The sequence below is a fragment of the Podarcis gaigeae genome (assembly GCF_964106915.1).
Source record: "Podarcis gaigeae genome assembly, chromosome: 4".
Lineage (NCBI taxonomy): Eukaryota > Metazoa > Chordata > Lepidosauria > Squamata > Lacertidae > Podarcis > Podarcis gaigeae.
In genome coordinates this window covers 100,774,493-100,792,825 of record NC_139677.1, presented here as the reverse complement: position 1 = coordinate 100,792,825, position 18,333 = coordinate 100,774,493, and the positions used below count along the sequence as shown (strand labels likewise).

The window sequence follows — 18,333 nt, the reverse complement described above, 5'->3', positions numbered from 1 at the left end:
CACCTTCCCTGACATCCCACCAGATGTCAAAGAGAAGAACAACTACCAGACTTTTAGAAGACATCTGAAGGCAGCCCTGTTTAGGGAAGCTTTTATGTTTAATAGACTATTGTATATTGCTGTTCTGAGCTTCATTAGGTTTTATTAGGCTTCATTAGGTCAAAACGAGCACTTTGAACTGGGGCCAGAAACTCATTGGTAGCCAGTGCAATCAGGTCAGGATCAGTGTAATATGCTTGAACTGTCTTGTCCCATTGAGAAGGTTGGCCGCTGAATTCTGCACCAGCTGAAGTTTCCGAACAATCTTCAGAGGCAGTCTCACGTGCAACGCACTGCAGTAGTTGCATATCACAGCTGAGCAGAACCTCAAACCCAGCGCTCCAGCTGCCACACAACAATAATAGTGTAATGAATGTTGCTTTATGATATGGGTATGATTTATTTCCCGTGAAATGAATCTTACACTCAGCGTACAACATGCACCTGTGGCCCAAACATTGTGTGGGTTTTTGTTTTTTTTTTTAATAAAATTTTTATTAGGGGTTTTTACAAAATAAAGTACAAAGATAAACAACCTTTCTTTTATCTCAACAGAGTTTCATAACTTCTTTGGACTTCCTCACATCTCCCGCTGCCATTTTCATCATCATAGATTTTTTCCATGCAATTTATCATCTAATTTGCAAATTTTATAACCACTTATTTAAATATAATCCTCTGTAAATTAATTTCTCTTAATCTCACTTTACATCCCATTCCGATCCGATTTTGTGGTGGCCAATTATTTATGATCAAACATCCTACTTAACTTTCCACCAAATCACAATATTTTTGTAAATAAGTCTTAAATTTCCTCCAATCTTCTTCAACCCTCTCTTCTCCCAGGTCTCGAATTCTGCCAGTCATCTCAGCCAGTTGCATATAGTCCATCAGCTGCATCTGCCATTCTTCCAGAGTGGGTAGATCTTGAGTTTTCCACTTCTTGGCGATAAGTATCCTTGCTGCTGCTGTTGCGTACAAAAAGATTTTGAGATTTTTAAGGACATTCCTAAACAGCTGTTGGATCTTAGATCTGAATATTTGGACTTAGTAAAACTGCTGAGAAGCAACTCAATCATCTTTAGGTGGGACTTTCCCCAAGGATTATCTTTTACCTTTAGAGGGAAGAAGATTAAAATTAGAACTTTGGAAGATAGGGATAAGTTTTTGACTGCCTACGGAGAGGACCTTCATAAAGGACTTGAACTACCCTCAGGGCCTGAACCACCACAGGTGCCTGTACCTCAGAACCCTGAAGACTCACAGAACAAAATACCATCCCAAGGAAACTAAACAGATCCATCCAGGATGTCTCTGCAACTTTTAAGCTGGAATATAAATGGCTGCAACAGCCCGGAAAAAAGGAAGAAAATCTTTCACATATTAAAAAAGGAGCAACTAGACATTACTTGCTTACAAGAAACACATGTGACTAGGCTCCACAGAAAAATATTGGTAAATAAAAGGTTAGGCCAAGAATTTATATCTTCGGACTCAGTTAAGAAGAGAGGAGTGGTGATATATGCAAAGGAGAGCCTCTCACCAAAATTTCTATTTAAAGATGAACATGGAAGAATTTTGGCAATTGAAATACAGCACCAAGGAGAGAAAATTTTGATATTAGGAATTTACGCTCCAAATGAAGGGAAATCAGAATTCTACAAGAAGTTGCATGAGATTATGCTGGATTATCTGGACTATGATAACATCATCATGATGGGAGATATGAATGGGATCGTTTCAACGAACATGGATAGGTCACAAAGCCAAAAGGTTACTAAAGATGGCAGACTACCAAAGACCTTTTTTGAAATGACAGACAACATGGACTGGATTGATATATGGAGGACAAAGAACCCCTTGGGGAAAGAAGGAACATTTTTCTCTGAAGCCCAACTGACTTGGACAAGAATTGACCAAATATGGATTTCTAGAGGTCTGGCTCCTAAGGTGAAGAAAGTGGAAATCTGCCCAAAGACCTGCTCCGATCATAACGCGTTGAAAATGGACATGACATTATTACCAACCGGCTCCTTTAGATGGAAGATGAATGACAACTTGTTTAGAGATCAGGAGATTATTAAGAAGGCCAAAAAAACAATAAAGGACTATTTTGAGATAAATTTGAACACTGCTGTGGAAAAAAGAACAATCTGGGACGCAAGCAAAGCTGTGATGAGAGGGTTCTTGATACAACAGAACGCCATAAAGAAAAGACTACAAAATGAGAAAAAGGATAAGATTTTGGGGAAAATTAAAGAGTTAGAGAAGAAACTAAGAGTAAACCCGAAGTCACAGCCGATCTTGAGAGAAATTAAACTTCATCAGGCACAATATTCCAAACTGATAAATCAGGAAATAGAATGGAAGATTAAATCAATGAAACAAAAAACATTTGAATCGGCTAATAAATGTGGGAAACTGCTGGCTTGGCAGTTGAAGAAGAGACAAAAGCTGAACATAGTAACAAATTTGGAAATAGAAGGAAGGAATATTCAGAACCCGGTGGAAATTAGAAAATGTTTCCAGAAATATTTTAAGAAATTATACACTCAAGGGCCACAAAATGAGGAAGAGATTGCAAAATTTTTGGAGAAAAATGGACTTAAAAAACTATCACAAGAAAATAGATCACTCCTGAATAGTAAAATAACACGATTAGAGATAGAACAGGCCATTCAGAATATGAAGTTGGGCAAGTCTCCAGGGCCAGATGGCTTGACCTCCAAGTACTATAAGATATTAAGTGACTATTTGATTCAACCACTGATGGAGGTCAGCAATGAAATTATGGAGGGAAAGAAGGCGCCTGAATCGTGGAAGGAAGCTTTCATCACATTGATACCAAAATCAGAAACTGAAAAGACACAACTTAAGAACTACCGTCCCATTTCCCTTTTAAATGTGGATTACAAAATATTTGCTGACGTTTTGGCAGGAAGACTCAAAAGGGTTTTAAATGAGACAATTCATAAAGACCAGGCAGGCTTTCTCCCAGGAAGATATTTGTTTGCTAATACAAGGAACATTATTGACATTTTGGAACTTTTGCAAACAAATATTAACACTAAAGCAGTTCTAATTTTTATAGACGCGGAGAAGGCCTTTGATAACATTTCTTGGAAATTTATGAAGGGGAATTTAAAAGAAATGGGAGTGGGGCGGGGTTTTGAAAATGGGATTGACGCGATTTACTCAGAACAAAAGGCAAAACTGATAGTCAACAATGTGGTTACAGAAGAGTTTAAGATTGAAAAAGGGACACGACAAGGCTGCCCGATTTCCCCCTTGCTGTTTATTTCTGTCCTGGAGGTGCTCTTGAACTTGATTAGAGGGGACCGGTTGGTGCAAGGGATTCAGATCGGAGCGAAACAATATAAACTTAAAGCTTTTGCAGATGACCTTGTTTTGACATTGCAAGAGCCAGAATCTAGCACAAAAAGAGTGTTACAATTGATTCAGGACTTTGGTCGGGTAGCGGGCTTTAAACTAAACAAACAGAAAACTAAGGTGTTGGGAAAAAACTTGACAGATGCAGAGTCAGAACGGTTTCAGAGAGAAACAGAACTAACTGTGGTTAAAAAAGTAAAGTACCTAGGGGTAAACATAACAGCAAAAAATCTGAGTCTATTTAAGGACAATTATGAAAAATGTTGGTCTGAAATTAAGAGAGACTTGGACAGTTGGTCAAAATTGAAGCTTTCTTTGTTAGGCCGAATTGCTGCTATTAAGATGAATGTATTGCCTAAGATGTTGTTTTTGTTTCAAACATTGCAAATTGTGGATAAGACGGAGTGCTTCAGGAAGTGGCAGAGAGATATTTCTAAATTTGTCTGGCAGGGCAAAAAGCCCAGAATTAAGTTTAAGATATTAACTGATGCGAAAGAAAGAGGGGGCTTTGCCCTGCCAGACTTAAGGTTGTACTATGAAGCCGCAGCTTTCTGCTGGCTAAAAGACTGGCTACTTCTAGAGGACACTGATGTGTTAGATTTAGAAGGTTTTAACAATGCATTTGGTTGGCATGCATACTTATGGTATGACAAAGTTAAGATCAATAAGGCCTTTAAGAACCATATTGTCAGGAAAGCAGTGTTTAATGTCTGGACAAAATACAAAGACCTATTGGAAAATAAAACTCCAAGATGGCTATCACCTCTGGAGGCTAAGGCCCGAAAAAGACCCAATATGGAGGCCAAATGGCCGAAATATTGGGAAATAATAGAGAAAGAGGGCAATAATTGGAAATTGCAGAGTTTGGAAAAAATGAAAGACAAAGTGCGAGACTGGTTACATTACGCTCAGATTCAAGAAATTTTTAAAAAGGATAAAAAGTTAGGATTCCAGGTGGAGAAATCGAAGTTGGAAACAGAATTGTTAGAACCTAAGACTAAAGTACTCTCAAGAATGTATAACTTGCTGTTGAAATGGAATACACAAGATGAAATGGTTAAGTCGGCCATGATAAAGTGGGCACAGGATATTGGGCATAATATTATGTTTGAGGATTGGGAAAGGTTGTGGACCACGGGGATGAACTTCACGGCATGTAATGCTCTGAAGGAAAATGTAATGAAAATGATATATAGGTGGTACATGACCCCAGTTAAACTTGCCAAAATATGCCACGTGCCAGACAATAAATGTTGGAAATGTAAGGAAAATGAAGGAACATTCTTTCACCTCTGGTGGACTTGTCCCAGGGTGAAGGTCTTCTGGGAAATGATATATAATGAGCTGAAAAAGGTATTTAAGTATACCTTCCTTAAGAAACCAGAGGCCTTCCTCCTGGGCATTGTCGGCCAGTTGGTGCCAAAGAAGCATTGTGTGGGTTTTTGGCCTCAACTCCCTGATCTGTCCTTTGGCTTGGACTCCCCCTGGTGGAAGAGGGGAATTGTTCTTTCTGATTTCACCCAAGTACCATTTCATCACAGTACCGAAAAACTCTTTTCTTGAAATTCTTTCGCTGTAATTAGGAGGACAGGTAAGTCACCCGTGAGAGTCATTTAAGAGAATTAAGTGAAGGCTCCAACATTTGAATAACTGAGTAAGCTGTTGTCTTTTCGTAAATCTTTGCAGCTCTATGTCATGAATCGTAAACATAGTCCTTACCATCTTAATGTGAGAGTGGGAAATATTTTTCAGTAATAACCTTTTCTCCTTTCTCTTTCAGAGTTTTCACGTCTTCCACAATGAATCCAGTTTACAGCCCCGTTCAACCTGGGGCTCCTTATGGAAACCCTAAGAACATGGCCTATACCGGTAAGGTTGCTTATATTACCATGCTCAGAGGCCTACTTCCCATGCAGGTCGTGTGCCTTTTTATGGGATGTACCATTTCAGATGGAAGGTGGGGCTAATCAAACAGTGCTGCTCTTTAATACCCCCACCTCCACTCTCTGCATGTAGAAAGCTAGATCTGGGATGGCAGGTCTTAGCTGGGTTTTAGCCTTGTGAAGTTCTCTCTGTGTGTGTTTTGCTTTGTACATTTGTTCCTGAGAGCAGCTCCTATCGGCAGCTTGAAGTGGTGTAGTTCAGATACAGGTTTTGTGTGTACCAGGCAGCTGGTTAATTCAGATAAGTTGAACCCTTCCAAGAAGTGCGTTGCTATAACCAAGTTTTGTTGTTCTTTTGGGATCTTGTTGTTACCCCTGGAGTTTCCTTCAGTGCACCGGCTTTTGTTTGATAAGACTTCTCTCCTCAGGCATGTTCTAATGTGATACTTCAATTTGTGCTTAACATTTGGTATGTCTACCCTATGGGATCTCATCACTTATCTTCAGTCTGCACGCCTTAAAAAAAGTCAGTGGTTTCTCTCTCTGCTGATGGCTGCTTTCTTTTGCATAAATAACCCTCTGCAGGTTACAGTGATGAACTTTGCCGTGAATTACCACTGATGTAACCTGTGAATATTGCACAAGAAAACTCATTCATATGTTAGCAATTACATCTGCTGAAAATACAAAATGTAAAAAACCCCCCAATGGAGTTATTTAATGCAGGTGGTTTCTTGTTTTAGTTGCATGCCCAAACCTCTCAACTTTATTATTATTATTATTATTATTATTATTATTATTATTATTATTATTATTAATATTTTATTTATATCTTGCTCTCCCCAGCTGAAGCCAGGCTCAGAGTGGCTAACAACAGTAAAAATAACACAGTTTACATAAAATCACAATCCTTATTAGGGTTCCTTAGTGAAAAACACAGATAAAATTTCCCTGTAATTATCAGAAGTTGTTTATGTTCTGCAACTGTATTGATGAATCGACAGCTAGATTTGGAATATAAGACATTTCCTTGTTCTATTATGTGCCCTGTCAGCAACAGTAGAATTAGTAGCAGGGCAACACTAGTCACTCTTGGAAGAAACTGTTTTTCCAAATCCCTTTTGGTTCCAATTCAGGCCTGGTTGGGGGAGGAAAACTGTCTTGGTTATTCTGTGGGGTGACGTTTGCTGAGAGAAAGATAAGGGATATGCCACCCTGATGATTCTGTTAGACCAGGGGTCAGCAACCTCAGGCCAATGGGCCACATGCGGCCTACGGGGGTCGTTTAACCACCCCACGAGCTGCTCCCAAACCGAACCGAGCTGCCCGCTCGCCAAGCCCCCGCCCACTACGCTAAAGCGGCGCGGCGACTTGCTTCTGCGATGCCGGAAATCACATCTGCGCAGACGCCGGAAATCGCGGACACGGGCGCTTATGTGTGCCCGCAATCCGGCCCACGGAGGATTCTCCGGTGGAGTGAACCGGCCCACGCAAGGTAAACCTCTGCCGACCCCTGTGTTAGACCTTTTGATACATTTGGCCATGGTATCTTTCTGAATAGGCTGTCCAAGTTAGGTGTGGGAGGTGGATTTTGGCAGTGATTCTCTTCCTACTTGGATGGCTGTTTCCTGAAGGTGGTGCTGGGAGCTTACTGCTCAGCCCCTTGGCTGTCATACAGCCCTTACTGTTAGAAAATTATTCCTGGTGTTTCCTCAGAATCTCCTGTTTTATAACTTGAATCCATTGGTACTGGTCCTACCCTCCAGAGCAGGAAAAAATAAGCTTGTTCCATCTTCTATGTAGATTTTTATTCATTGTTGTTGTTGTTGTTGTTGTTGTTGTTGTCGTCATCATCTGCTTATTATTATCTACTTATTTAGTGCAAGCCACCCAGAGAACTTGATGTTATGGAATGACATACACATACCATAAATAGGTACGATGGTACCTTGAGTTGTCAAATAAATCGGTTCCTGAACGCTGCAAACCTGGAAGTAAGTGTTCCAGTTTGTAAACGCTTTTCGGAAGCCAAATGTCTGACACGGCTTCCGATTAGTGCAGGAAGCTCCTGCAACCAATCAGAAGCAGCGCCTTGGTTTCCGAACGGTTTCAGGAGTCGAACAGACTCCCAGAACAGATTAAGTTTGAGAACCCAAGGTACCACTGTAATCGAAAATTGGGCCAGTATCTGTCTGTCCTAGATCTTTTTGTCACTTTGCAGACAGAAGTGATGCTCAACTGTTCTGGGATGCTATTCGGTGATGCACCAGTTGCCACAATATAACAGGCTATTGTAAGTCTACAACCACCATGTTGTAGATCTTGAAAGAAGCTGCCATGTGTCCTACAGAGCCTAGTTGTTTTGTTTGGAAGTGTCTTCGTTCCTGCTGCCGTAGCCAGTAGCAAGAGACTGTCTCTGAAAAACCTTCTCAGTAGGAAATTAGGAAGATGGGCATTTTGACCAACGCCAGTTGGCATGCAGGGACCTAAAATATGAGCTGAGCATCTAGTGCATAGAAAGGTGACGGAACAGGTGCAGATACCTGGGGAGAGAGAGAGACCTGAGGAGGAATGATGTAATGGCTGGTGATCCATATGAATTGCATAAGAGGCAAACCTGCACAGGATCTGGAAACAGAACGATATATTGGAACAGACAGAGTGTTCCAGCAGAAAATCAGGAGATGGCTATAAGGGAATAAGAGTTCAGGAGAGGCTGAGAATAAGCATTCATGTCATGTCTGAGCTTGGTTCTTTGTGTGTCTTTGTAATATGCACGAAGATAAATGTTGTTTAAAAGCATCGAAATATGTTAACCTCCTAAACGGAGAAGACAAGCTTATGGGGCTGTGATAATCTAATGTGTTCTGTAGGCAGCTGTATGAAAGAGATGCATTTAAAACTCATAGGCAAAAATAGGAAAATAGGAAGTTTTCTCTGTGGCCTTGGCTGCTGAAGGAGCAAAGGGCTTTATTTGCTAAAATAACCCTGTTGCATTTAGACTAACAAAGGTGCCACAAGACAAAGATAGCACTCAGTCTCCTGGCATTTGTAAATACTTGTTTTCTCTCAAGTGATGCAGTATACATTTTGTTCAGAGTTTTCCATGAATTATCTTCTTCTGGCTGAAGTTGTATATTGAATTGTTGTTGTTGTTTAGTCGTGTCCGACTCTTCATGACCCCATGGACCAGAGCACATCAGGCATTGAATATATTGAATATATGTATATTGAATAGCCTTTTAAAAATCTCCTTATTTCGATGTGCTTTCTCCTTCAAATTCAGCATTATTATTCCTGCTGAATCTATATTGTGAGATAGCGTGCAGCAAAATGGCTGGAGCGATGCTGAAATGTTGAGTGAGCCTTATGTATTGGTATGGGTGGTTGCCTTCCTTTTGCATGACTGCGGTTTAGCAAAAATGTCAAGCGCCTTGGCTTTATTCTGGCTGCATGTCAATGACAGGTGACTGCTCTGTCTGTCTTAACATCCGATGAATCCAATGAGCTATATGAATTGATTACACCAAAGTGTTTTATTTGAGCTACCTTGTCTTTTGAAAGGGAAGGCTGCAGTTTGAGTAGCTCTTGGTCCAAATAAAAGGCATTTACTCACTTTCTGGACCAACACTGTTCCAGTGACATAGACCTGCTGAAAACCCTAGTGCTCTATTTAATTTGAATTGATTTAAAATAGATAACATCTTAACATGCTAGACAGCATCTTAAAAAGTAGATACATCACCTTGCCAACAAAGGTCCATATAGTAAAAGCTATGGTTTTCCCAGTAGTGATTTATGGAAGTGGAAGCTGGACCATAAAGAAGGCTGATCGCCGAAGAATGGATGCCTTTGAATTCTGGTGCTGGAGGAGACTCTTGAGAGTCCCATGGACTGCAAGAAGATCAAACCTCTCCATTCTGAAGGAAAGCAGCCCTGAGTGCTCACTGGAAGGACAGATCCTAAAGCTGAGGCGCCAATACTTTGGCCACCTCATGAGAAGAGAAGACTCCCTGGAAAAGACCCTGATGTTGGGAAAGATGGAGGGCACAAGGAGAAGGGGACGACAGAGGATGAGATGGTTGGACAGTGTTCTCGAAGCAACCAGCATGAGTTTGACCAAACTGCGGGAGGCAATGGAAGACAGGAGTGCCTGGCGTGCTCTGGTCCAGGGGGTCACGAAGAGTCAGACACGACTAAACGACTAAACAACAACAAAAATAGATAACCCCCCCCTCCCTGTAATGCAGGGATGGAGAAGCTGGTCTCCTCTAGATCAGGCTTCAGTGAAAAATTGGAGGATATGCTTTTATAAAGTATTGTGGGCAGTTACAGAAAATAAAACCTGATGCATGCATGCAAGCAAACACACACACACACACACACACACACACACACGTATACACATACACACTTATGAGAGTTTATGTGAATATGCCATGTTTGCTGATTCAGGTATTTGAAACAAACACCATTTAAAAGATATATCAGCAGATATTCTGTGGAGCATCAGCCATTCTGTTACCTAATTCTATTGCCATGGATTTGTGGCGGGCCACAGGACTAACCTCATCATAATGAACTCAGAGGTGCTCCCCAGGGCATCCCATAATATAATTTAGCTCTCCTAGTAAGAGCCGCAATTTGATCTATTTCTCTTTGCCATTGAGTGGCGATAGTAATTAAATAGTGATGTTTTGAAAAATCAGCAGAGGTAACTTAGCTGGATAAAGCGTTCACCAATAAATGCACTCATAATTTTTTCCCTGTTGATGAAGTGTCTCCTTGATTCAACAGGAAAAGTATATTGACAGGGCTAGAAAAATAATTCTAGTGTCTAGGCAGTGCCAGCATCAATCTTTCATGCGGCCGACTTGCAGAAGCTTGAATAAATATTTCAAAGTAGTAAGACTCAGCAGTAAACTTCTACGAGTTCACGCACCTGGGATTTTTCAAGCCTTGCAAATTGAGCAACTATGAAGTTCTTTTCTCTTTACATTGCATTAATGAATGTGTGTGGCATTTAAAGAAATATCCCAGCCTGATACTTGACCATATGTACGTACTGATGATTTCACTTGCTTTAGGTCAGGGGTCAGCAAACTTTTTCAGCAGGGGGCCGGTCCACTGTTCCTCAGACCTTGTGGGGGCCTGGACTATGGTTGGGGGGGGGGAATGAATGAATTCCTATGCCCCACAAATAACCCAGAGATGCATTTTAAATAAAAGCACACATTCTACTCTTCTGAAGGAAATCAGCTTTCATTCCTTGAGACGTTAGTGTTACTTTAGGAAGAAAAGTGCTGGAGGAGACTCTTGAGAGTCCCATGGACTGCAAGAAGATCAAACCGATCCATTCTTAAGGAAATCAGCCCTGAGTGCTCACTGGAAGGACAGATCATGAAGCTGAGGCTCCAATACTTTGGCCACCTCATGAGAAGAGAAGACTCCCTGGAAACGACCCTGATGTTGGGAAAGATGGAGGGCACAAGGAGAAGGGGACGACAGAGGGCGAGATGGTTGGACAGTGTTCTCGAAGCTACCAGCATGAGTTTGACCAAACTGCAGGAGGCAGTGGAAGACAGGAGTGCCTGGCGTGCTCTGGTCCAGGGGGTCACAAAGAGTCTGACACGACTAAATGACTAAACAACAACACACATTCTACTCATGTAAAAACACGCTGATTCCCAGACTGATTCTCAGCCTAATCTATGTTGTGAGAGCCTATCTAGTTCAGCCTTCTTTGCTCACAGTGGCCAGCCAACGGCCTGTTGGAAACCACAAGCCGTCTTTGTGCAACCCATTATCTTTCTAGAAAGCGTGGGCCAAATTTCCACAGTGGGTGGTTTTGTTTGTCTCTGACCAGTGTCACACCCTGGCTCCTTGGCACCAGAATCGGAGACAATGCAGGATTTAAGAGAGAGAAGATAACAAAGGATTATTCAGGAGGGGTATGTTGAAGGCTCCTCTTCAAATGTCTGCTAATTTCAGCTATTTGTAGGTTTATTATTTCTTCCCCTCTCCAGTGGCTGCAATCCACCTGAAGCATCTTTTGTTTTCACTAGCAGAACTGAGAGAGGTAAGAGGGTTGAGGTTTGATAGGTGGGAGAGTCAGCCTGCTAAGATGTCTAGGAATGAAACCGCTGGCTCTGCTGAGTGCTTTTGAGCAAAATTGTATGGAATTGAGGGACCAAGTGAATGTGCATTCCAGCTAATCAGGTACTCAAATGACCTTTATTTGCCCTGCTGGAGGTCCCAGGGAGAGCTGGAATCGCTTGAAAAGGAAATGGAAGGCAAATTCAAACACGGAAATGCTTAACAAGGTCCCCAGGAATGCAAGTGAATGCACAAAAGGCAGGGAAACTTAGATGTTGCCAGTGTGAGAACCCATACACAGAGCACTGATGAATCAATTGAACCACTAGAGTCCTTAGATGTTTGTCTTGGCAGCCCAGGAGGCAAAGAGTTGTCATAAGAGTGGCTTTTATTTTAAAAACCATGAAACAGAAAACTTCAGGATGGAGAAGAAAAGCCCAGGCACAAAATATATCAAAAGCTCTTCATGTCCTACCATTTTTCTTCCATGGGGTGAGCTAAATCTGAATTACAAAAGAGAACAGAACTATTTTTTTGTTGTTGCCTAAAGATCGCTCGACATTTTAATGAAAAAGACTCCCATTTATTCATACGAGAAATATCTGTGCTGTCCGTGCTGGGACAAGGCAACAGTCCACAAAAACCAGCCGCATCAAGGATGTTCATAACTCTAGGCTGGGTGACAATTCTTGTCCGTTAGCAAGCCCCCAGAATTCTGAAAAACCAGCGTTTTGGAATGAGAAAATCCAAATTATCAAGGGGCGAGAGAGGAGCACAACAGCACCAATGGCAGCAAGAGCAGGCAGAGGGCTGGGAAAGGAGGTTTTTGAAAAGCAGCGAGTGCTACCATCAAACAGAGCCACACGCCATGGCCATAGCAGCAGCTCCCACCTACCCACCCCGGTCAGGCTTGGGGCCTGGTTTCATTATAGGCTGCAGCCAATGGTCATGTGGGCCGGAGGAAGAAAGCATAGTCATGGATGGGCTAGTGGTCAGATGTAGGATTTGGCAAACAAGAGGAAAGATGCAGTCAAAAGCATACTTGCGGTCTAGCACCAGGTTGGATGAGCAAACACCTAAGTTCTAGACCAGGGGTCAGCAACCTTTTTCAGCAGTGGACCGGTCCACCGTCCCTCAGACCATGTGGTGGTCCGGACTATATTTTGGAAAGAAAAAATATAGTGGTACCTCAGGTTAAGTACTTAATTCGTTCGGGAGGTCTGTTCTTAACCTGAAACTGTTCTTAACCTGAAGCACCACTTTAGCTAATGGGGCCTCCCACTGCTGCCACACGATTTCTGTTCTCATCCTGAAGCAAAGCTCTTAAGCCGAGGTAATATTTCTGGGTTAGCGGAGTCTGTAACCTGAAGCATCTGTAACCTGAGGTACCACTGTAATGAATGAATTCCTATGCCCCAGAAATAACTCAGAGATGCATTTTAAATAAAAGAACACATTCTACTCATATAAAAACACCAGGCAGGCCCCACAAATAACCCAGAGATGCATTTTAAATTAAAGGGCACATTCTACTCATGGAAAAACACGCTGATTCCCAGACTATCCGTGGGCCAGATTGAGAAGGCGATTGGGCCGCATCCAGCCCACGGGCCTTAGGTTGCCTACCCCTGTTCTAGACCAGGCTTCCTCAACCCCGGCCTTCCAGATGTTTTTGGCCTACAACTCCCATGATCCCTAGCTAGCAGGACCAGTGGTCAGGGATGCTGGGAATTGTAGTCTCTAAACATCTGGAGGGTCGAGGTTGAGGAAACCTGTTCTAGACTATGGTCTGAAAGCCCATGAAGCTAAGCAGGCCTGGGAGCCACATGTGCTATAAACATACAAATAACATGGAACAGTAAAGTATTAATACATTATCATAGTCTTCTTCTAAATGCATATGAAACAAAATTACCAAAGTGCTTTTTTGTTGAAACATATACAGAAATGTGAAATATATGAAAAATATATGTGTGTGTGTGTCTCAAGAAAACATATTTAACAAAACCTGCGGGCAGGTGTGGAGGATTCCCTGGTCCTGAATGGGGTAACTGTGCCCCTGAAGGACCAGGTGCGCAGCCTGGGAGTCATTTTGGACTCACAGCTGTCCATAGAGGCACAGGTCAAATCTGTGTCCAGGGCAGCTGTTTACCAGCTCCATCTGGTACGTAGGCTGAGACCCTATCTGCCTGCGGACTGTCTTGCCGGAGTGGTGCATGCTCTGGTTATCTCCCGCTTGGACTACTGCAATGCACTCTACGTGGGGCTACCTTTGAAGGTGACTCGGAAACTACAACTAATCCAGAATGCGGCAGCTAGACTGGTGACTGGGAGCGGCCGCCGAGACCATATAACACCGGTCTTGAAAGACCTACATTGGCTCCCAGTATGTTTCCGAGCACATTTCAAAGTGTTGGTGCTGACCTTTAAAGCCCTAAACGGCCTCAGTCCAGTATACCTGAAGGAGCGTCTCCACCCCCACCATTCTGCCCGGACGCTGAGGTCCAGCGCCGAGGGCCTTCTGGCGGTTCCCTCATTACGAGAAGCAAAGCTACAGGGAACCAGGCAGAGGGCCTTCTCAGTAGTGGCGCCCACCCTGTGGAATGCCCTTCCAGCAGATGTCAAAGCGATAAATAACTACCTGACATTCAGAAGACATCTTAAGGCAGCCCTGTTCAGGGAAGTTTTTAACGTGTGATATTTTACTGTATTTTTGGTTTTTATGGAAGCCACCCAGAGTGGCTGGGGAGGCCCAGCCAGATGGGCGGGGTATAAATAATAAATTATTATTATTATTATTATTATTATTATTATTATTATTATTATTATTATTATTATTATTATTAAAACAGGACGCTTAAAGATGATACGACCCCCCCAAATGGAGAACAATAAGAACCTGATTAATAAAACTCAAAATGTCATCTTTAAAAACCTCTCTTTAACAATATATCCAGAGATAGCTAAATCACGATCATGAAAATAAACTCACAATTTTTAGTGACGCCTTGGACCTGTTATATAAACTGGAATCAGCTGTCTGTGCAGTCAGGTACTACTAATGAAACCAGTTTTCTGAGGATGAGAGGTTGTAGCAGGTGCATTGTTTAAGCTAAATGGAACGGAATGAAGAGGTGATTTTAACCACTTACTGGTATATAGTACCTAGAACTGAATAAATAGGTGGTATGTTAGAAAACCTGGAAACAAGAAGCAGAGAAGAAACAATGAAGGAGAAAATCCTACATGTGTGTTCACAGCAAAGGGAGGAAATCCACTTCATTGGGGAGTTAAACCGTAGGGTAAGGACCCAGCACAGCTCCCTCTTCATCAGCAATTTGACAGCCAGCTGATGTACATTTTTTATGGTCTCAAGGACACGTGGTTGTGGTGGCGCTCTCAAAATGCACCACCAGAAGAGCCCCAGATCTACAAGTGCAGATGTTGCCAGTGTTTTGAAAGCTCTGACCAATGTAAATATTTTCACATGAGCATTTGATGGCATGAACCAATGAGGGCAGCCAAAAGTAGTGAGGTTTTTGTACACTTTAATGGTCAACTGGACTACTGAATGAATGCATCCTGTTGGTGTATTCTGAATCGAAACAGTTTACACACTGGTGACGTCCGTAAGGTGCCAAAGTGGACTGTTGAACTCTGCACATCATTACGAACCAACCAGTCTTTGCAATTCCTGGCTCTTTTATAAGCATTTAGAGGTTTCTTTTCATGGCTGCTACATTGCGTAGCAAGTGCCAATATTTATATATATATAGTGCACCACAAATATCGGCTTACATAAAAGTAAAGCAGCAAGTGACTGACTCTATTCTGGGCACTTTTTGAAGCTTTCTGAACCAAGCACATTCCTATTGGAGCTCAAAACTTTGGATTTGGCTGATGTAATTATGTTCTTAGAATAGTCTTTGCTCAAAAGAGAAACCTGTACTTGCAAGGCCTCTGCGCTGAAATCTCTTAAATTAGCACAGTTACATCGGAGTGGAAGGAATTGCCCAAAAGGGAAATTCTGTGTAATCATGATATTGTACAGATAGCTGTCAAATCTTAGATGAAACAAAAAAAATTCCTTCCAGTAGCACCTTAAAGACCAACTAAGTTAGTTCTTGGTATGAGCTTTCGTGTGCATGCACACTCCTTCAGATTTCGTGTGCATGCACACGAAAGCTCATACCAAGAACTAACTTAGTTGGTCTTTAAGGTGCTACTGGAAGGAATTTTTTTTGTTTTGACTATGGCAGACCAACACGGCTACCTATCTGTAACTAGATCTTAGATGGACATTTCTATCTGTTTACTCCCTGTATAGTCCGATGCGGAAATACACTCCTTTAATCAGTCTCTTCAACTGAGAGAGCAAAACATCGAAATTCCACTGTTGAACTTATAGTTCTCTATTTACTTCTCTTTTTTTGGCTAGAGCTTGGTGCTAGTCGGTAGGTTAAATCCCTGCCCTAGTCAGGTTCAGATCACCAGTTCAGGATCTTCTGTAGACTAGAAGGCTAGAAACACGCGTTTCTTACCACAAGAGAAATAATAATAATAATAATAATAATAATAATAATAATAATAATAATTTATTATTTATACCCCGCCCATCTGGCTGGGCCTCCCCAGCCACTCTGGGCGGCTTCCATAGAAACCAAAAATACAGTAAAATATCACACGTTAAAAACTTCCCTGAACAGGGCTGCCTTAAGATGTCTTCTGAATGTCAGGTAGTTGTTTATCGCTTTGACATCTGCTGGAAGGGCGTTCCACAGGGCGGGCGCCACTACCGAGAAGGCCCTCTGCCTGGTTCCCTGTAGCTTTGCTTCTCGCAATGAGGGAACCGCGAGAAGGCCCTCGGCACTGGACCTCAGCGTCCGGGCAGAATGATGGGGGTGGAGATGCTCCTTCAGGTATACTGGGCCGAGGCTGTTTAGGGCTTTAAAGGTCAGCACCAACACTTTGAATTGTGCTCGGAAACGTAATGGGAGCCAGTGTAGGTCTTTCAAGACCGGTGTTATATGGTCTCGGCCGCTCCCAGTCACCAGTCTAGCTGCCGCATTCTGGATTAGTTGTAGTTTCCGAGTCACCTTCAAAGGTAGCCCCACATAGAGCGCATTGCAGTAGTCCAAGTGGGAGATAACCAGAGCATGCACCACTCTGGCGAGACAGTCCACAGGCAGATAGGGTCTCAGCCTACGTACCAGATGGAGCTGGTAGGCAGCTGCCCTGGACACAGATTTGACCTGTGCCTCCATGGACAGCTGTGAGTCCAAAATGACTCCCAGGCTGCGCACCTGATCCTTCAGGGGCACAGTTACCCCATTCAGGAGCAGGGAATCCTCCACACCTGCCTGCCTCCTGTCCCCCAAAAACAGAAAGGCGAGGTGCTTAGGATCCAGGGACAGATTGTGCAAGTTCCAGCCTGGTGACATTTGTGGAGAATTTCAGCCTCATTGACCTTGATTCTCTTTAGCACACAGGAGTGCATTTTTGCATCTGTTGTTCACAGCGTTACAAACCTGCGCCTTAATTCTGGTTTGCAGTGTAACTTTCCGAATGATTTCCCAGGGGAGGGTGCTGTGCTGCTGGCCCCAATTAAAACAAAGGGCGAGAGGGAAAACTGCTGGCTCTTATGCCTTCTGGCGTTCAAGCAGTCTAATCCTCTGCTTTTAATAAACAAAACCAAAAAAAAAGATTCTTTGAGGATCTTACAAGGGCAAGCACATTGTGTTCCGTTGCTCCTTTTTAATGATAACTATGAATGACTCACAGCTCTGAGGTTTCACAGGTAAAAGCCAGAGTAGGGTGTGTGTGTGTGTGTGTGTGTGTGTGTGTGTGTGTGTTCCATGTCTTGAGGATGGCTTTGAGCAGGGTCAGGCAATTGTTTAGTCTCCCCAGCCAACAAATCCAGTCACTTGTCCAGTCGCTCTGTACTTGCTCCTTGATCTCAGGCCAGTTTTTTGCTGATATGATCAGCTACTATATTGACCCTTGTGGTCCCTTCCAACTTGACAGTTCTGTGATTCTGTGAATTGATCACTGTAATGCATTAGAGCAGGGATCAGCAAACCTTTTCAGCAGGGGCCGGTCCACTCTCCCTCAGACCTTGTGGTGGGCCAGACTATATTTTGGGGAGAAAAATGAACTACTGTAATTCCTGTGCTCCACAAATAACCCAGAGATGCATTTTAAATAAAAGAACACATTCTACTCATGTGAAAACACCCTGATTCCCAGACCGTCTGCGGGCCAGATTGAGAAGGAGATTGGGCCGGATCATTCGGTCCAGGTTACGTCTTTTCAGGTTGCGTCCCGCGGTGACCCAGAAGTACCGGAAAGGGTTACTTTTGGGTTTCGCCGCTCGCGCATGCGCAGACACTCAAAATGACGTCATGCGCATGTGAAGAAGCGGCGAATCATGACCCGCAGATGCGGGCTGCATTCTTCTCATGTTGCGAACGGGGTTCTGGAACGGATCCCGTTCGCAACCAGAGGTACCACTGTACCATTAGGTTGTTGACTAAAACTGATCAGTGGGAATATCAATCTCCCAGATACTTCCCAGGCACAGTGCTTTTTGACTAACCTTCAGTACCTGTAGGAATGCCTTCTCCCCACAACAACCTGCCTGTGTATTATGGCAATCTTTGGACAGTTTCTTTCAGGGACTCCTGCTATCTGAGACAAGGTGGCAGTTACCAGAGAGACCCATTTCTGTGATGTGACATTTCCTTCGTACGGAGATTTGCCTGGCACCATCTTTGTTATTTTTTGCACCAGGCAAGGACATATTTATTCTCCCAGTCTCATAAAGTGTTTGTTTACCTGCTGCAAGTGACTCTATGCTACTTTCAATTGGGTTTTTGTTTTTCATTGCAATGTTTATATTGTGTGTTACGGAGATCTCCCTGGAAGC

General features: G+C 42.8%; 1 protein-coding gene across 4 annotated transcripts in view; it reads left to right on the top strand.

Annotated features, from left to right (window-relative positions):
* Positions 1–18,333, top strand: part of FAM168A (family with sequence similarity 168 member A) — a 155,108-nt gene that overhangs the window by 42,757 nt on the left and 94,018 nt on the right. For all 4 annotated transcript variants that reach the window (XM_083737376.1, XM_083737375.1, XM_083737374.1 and 1 more), the window contains exon 2: positions 5,210–5,298. In XM_083737376.1, coding sequence (XP_083593502.1) covers positions 5,229–5,298 — 70 coding nt within the window. In that variant the 5' untranslated portion in view covers positions 5,210–5,228. The remainder of the gene's footprint in view (positions 1–5,209; positions 5,299–18,333) is intronic.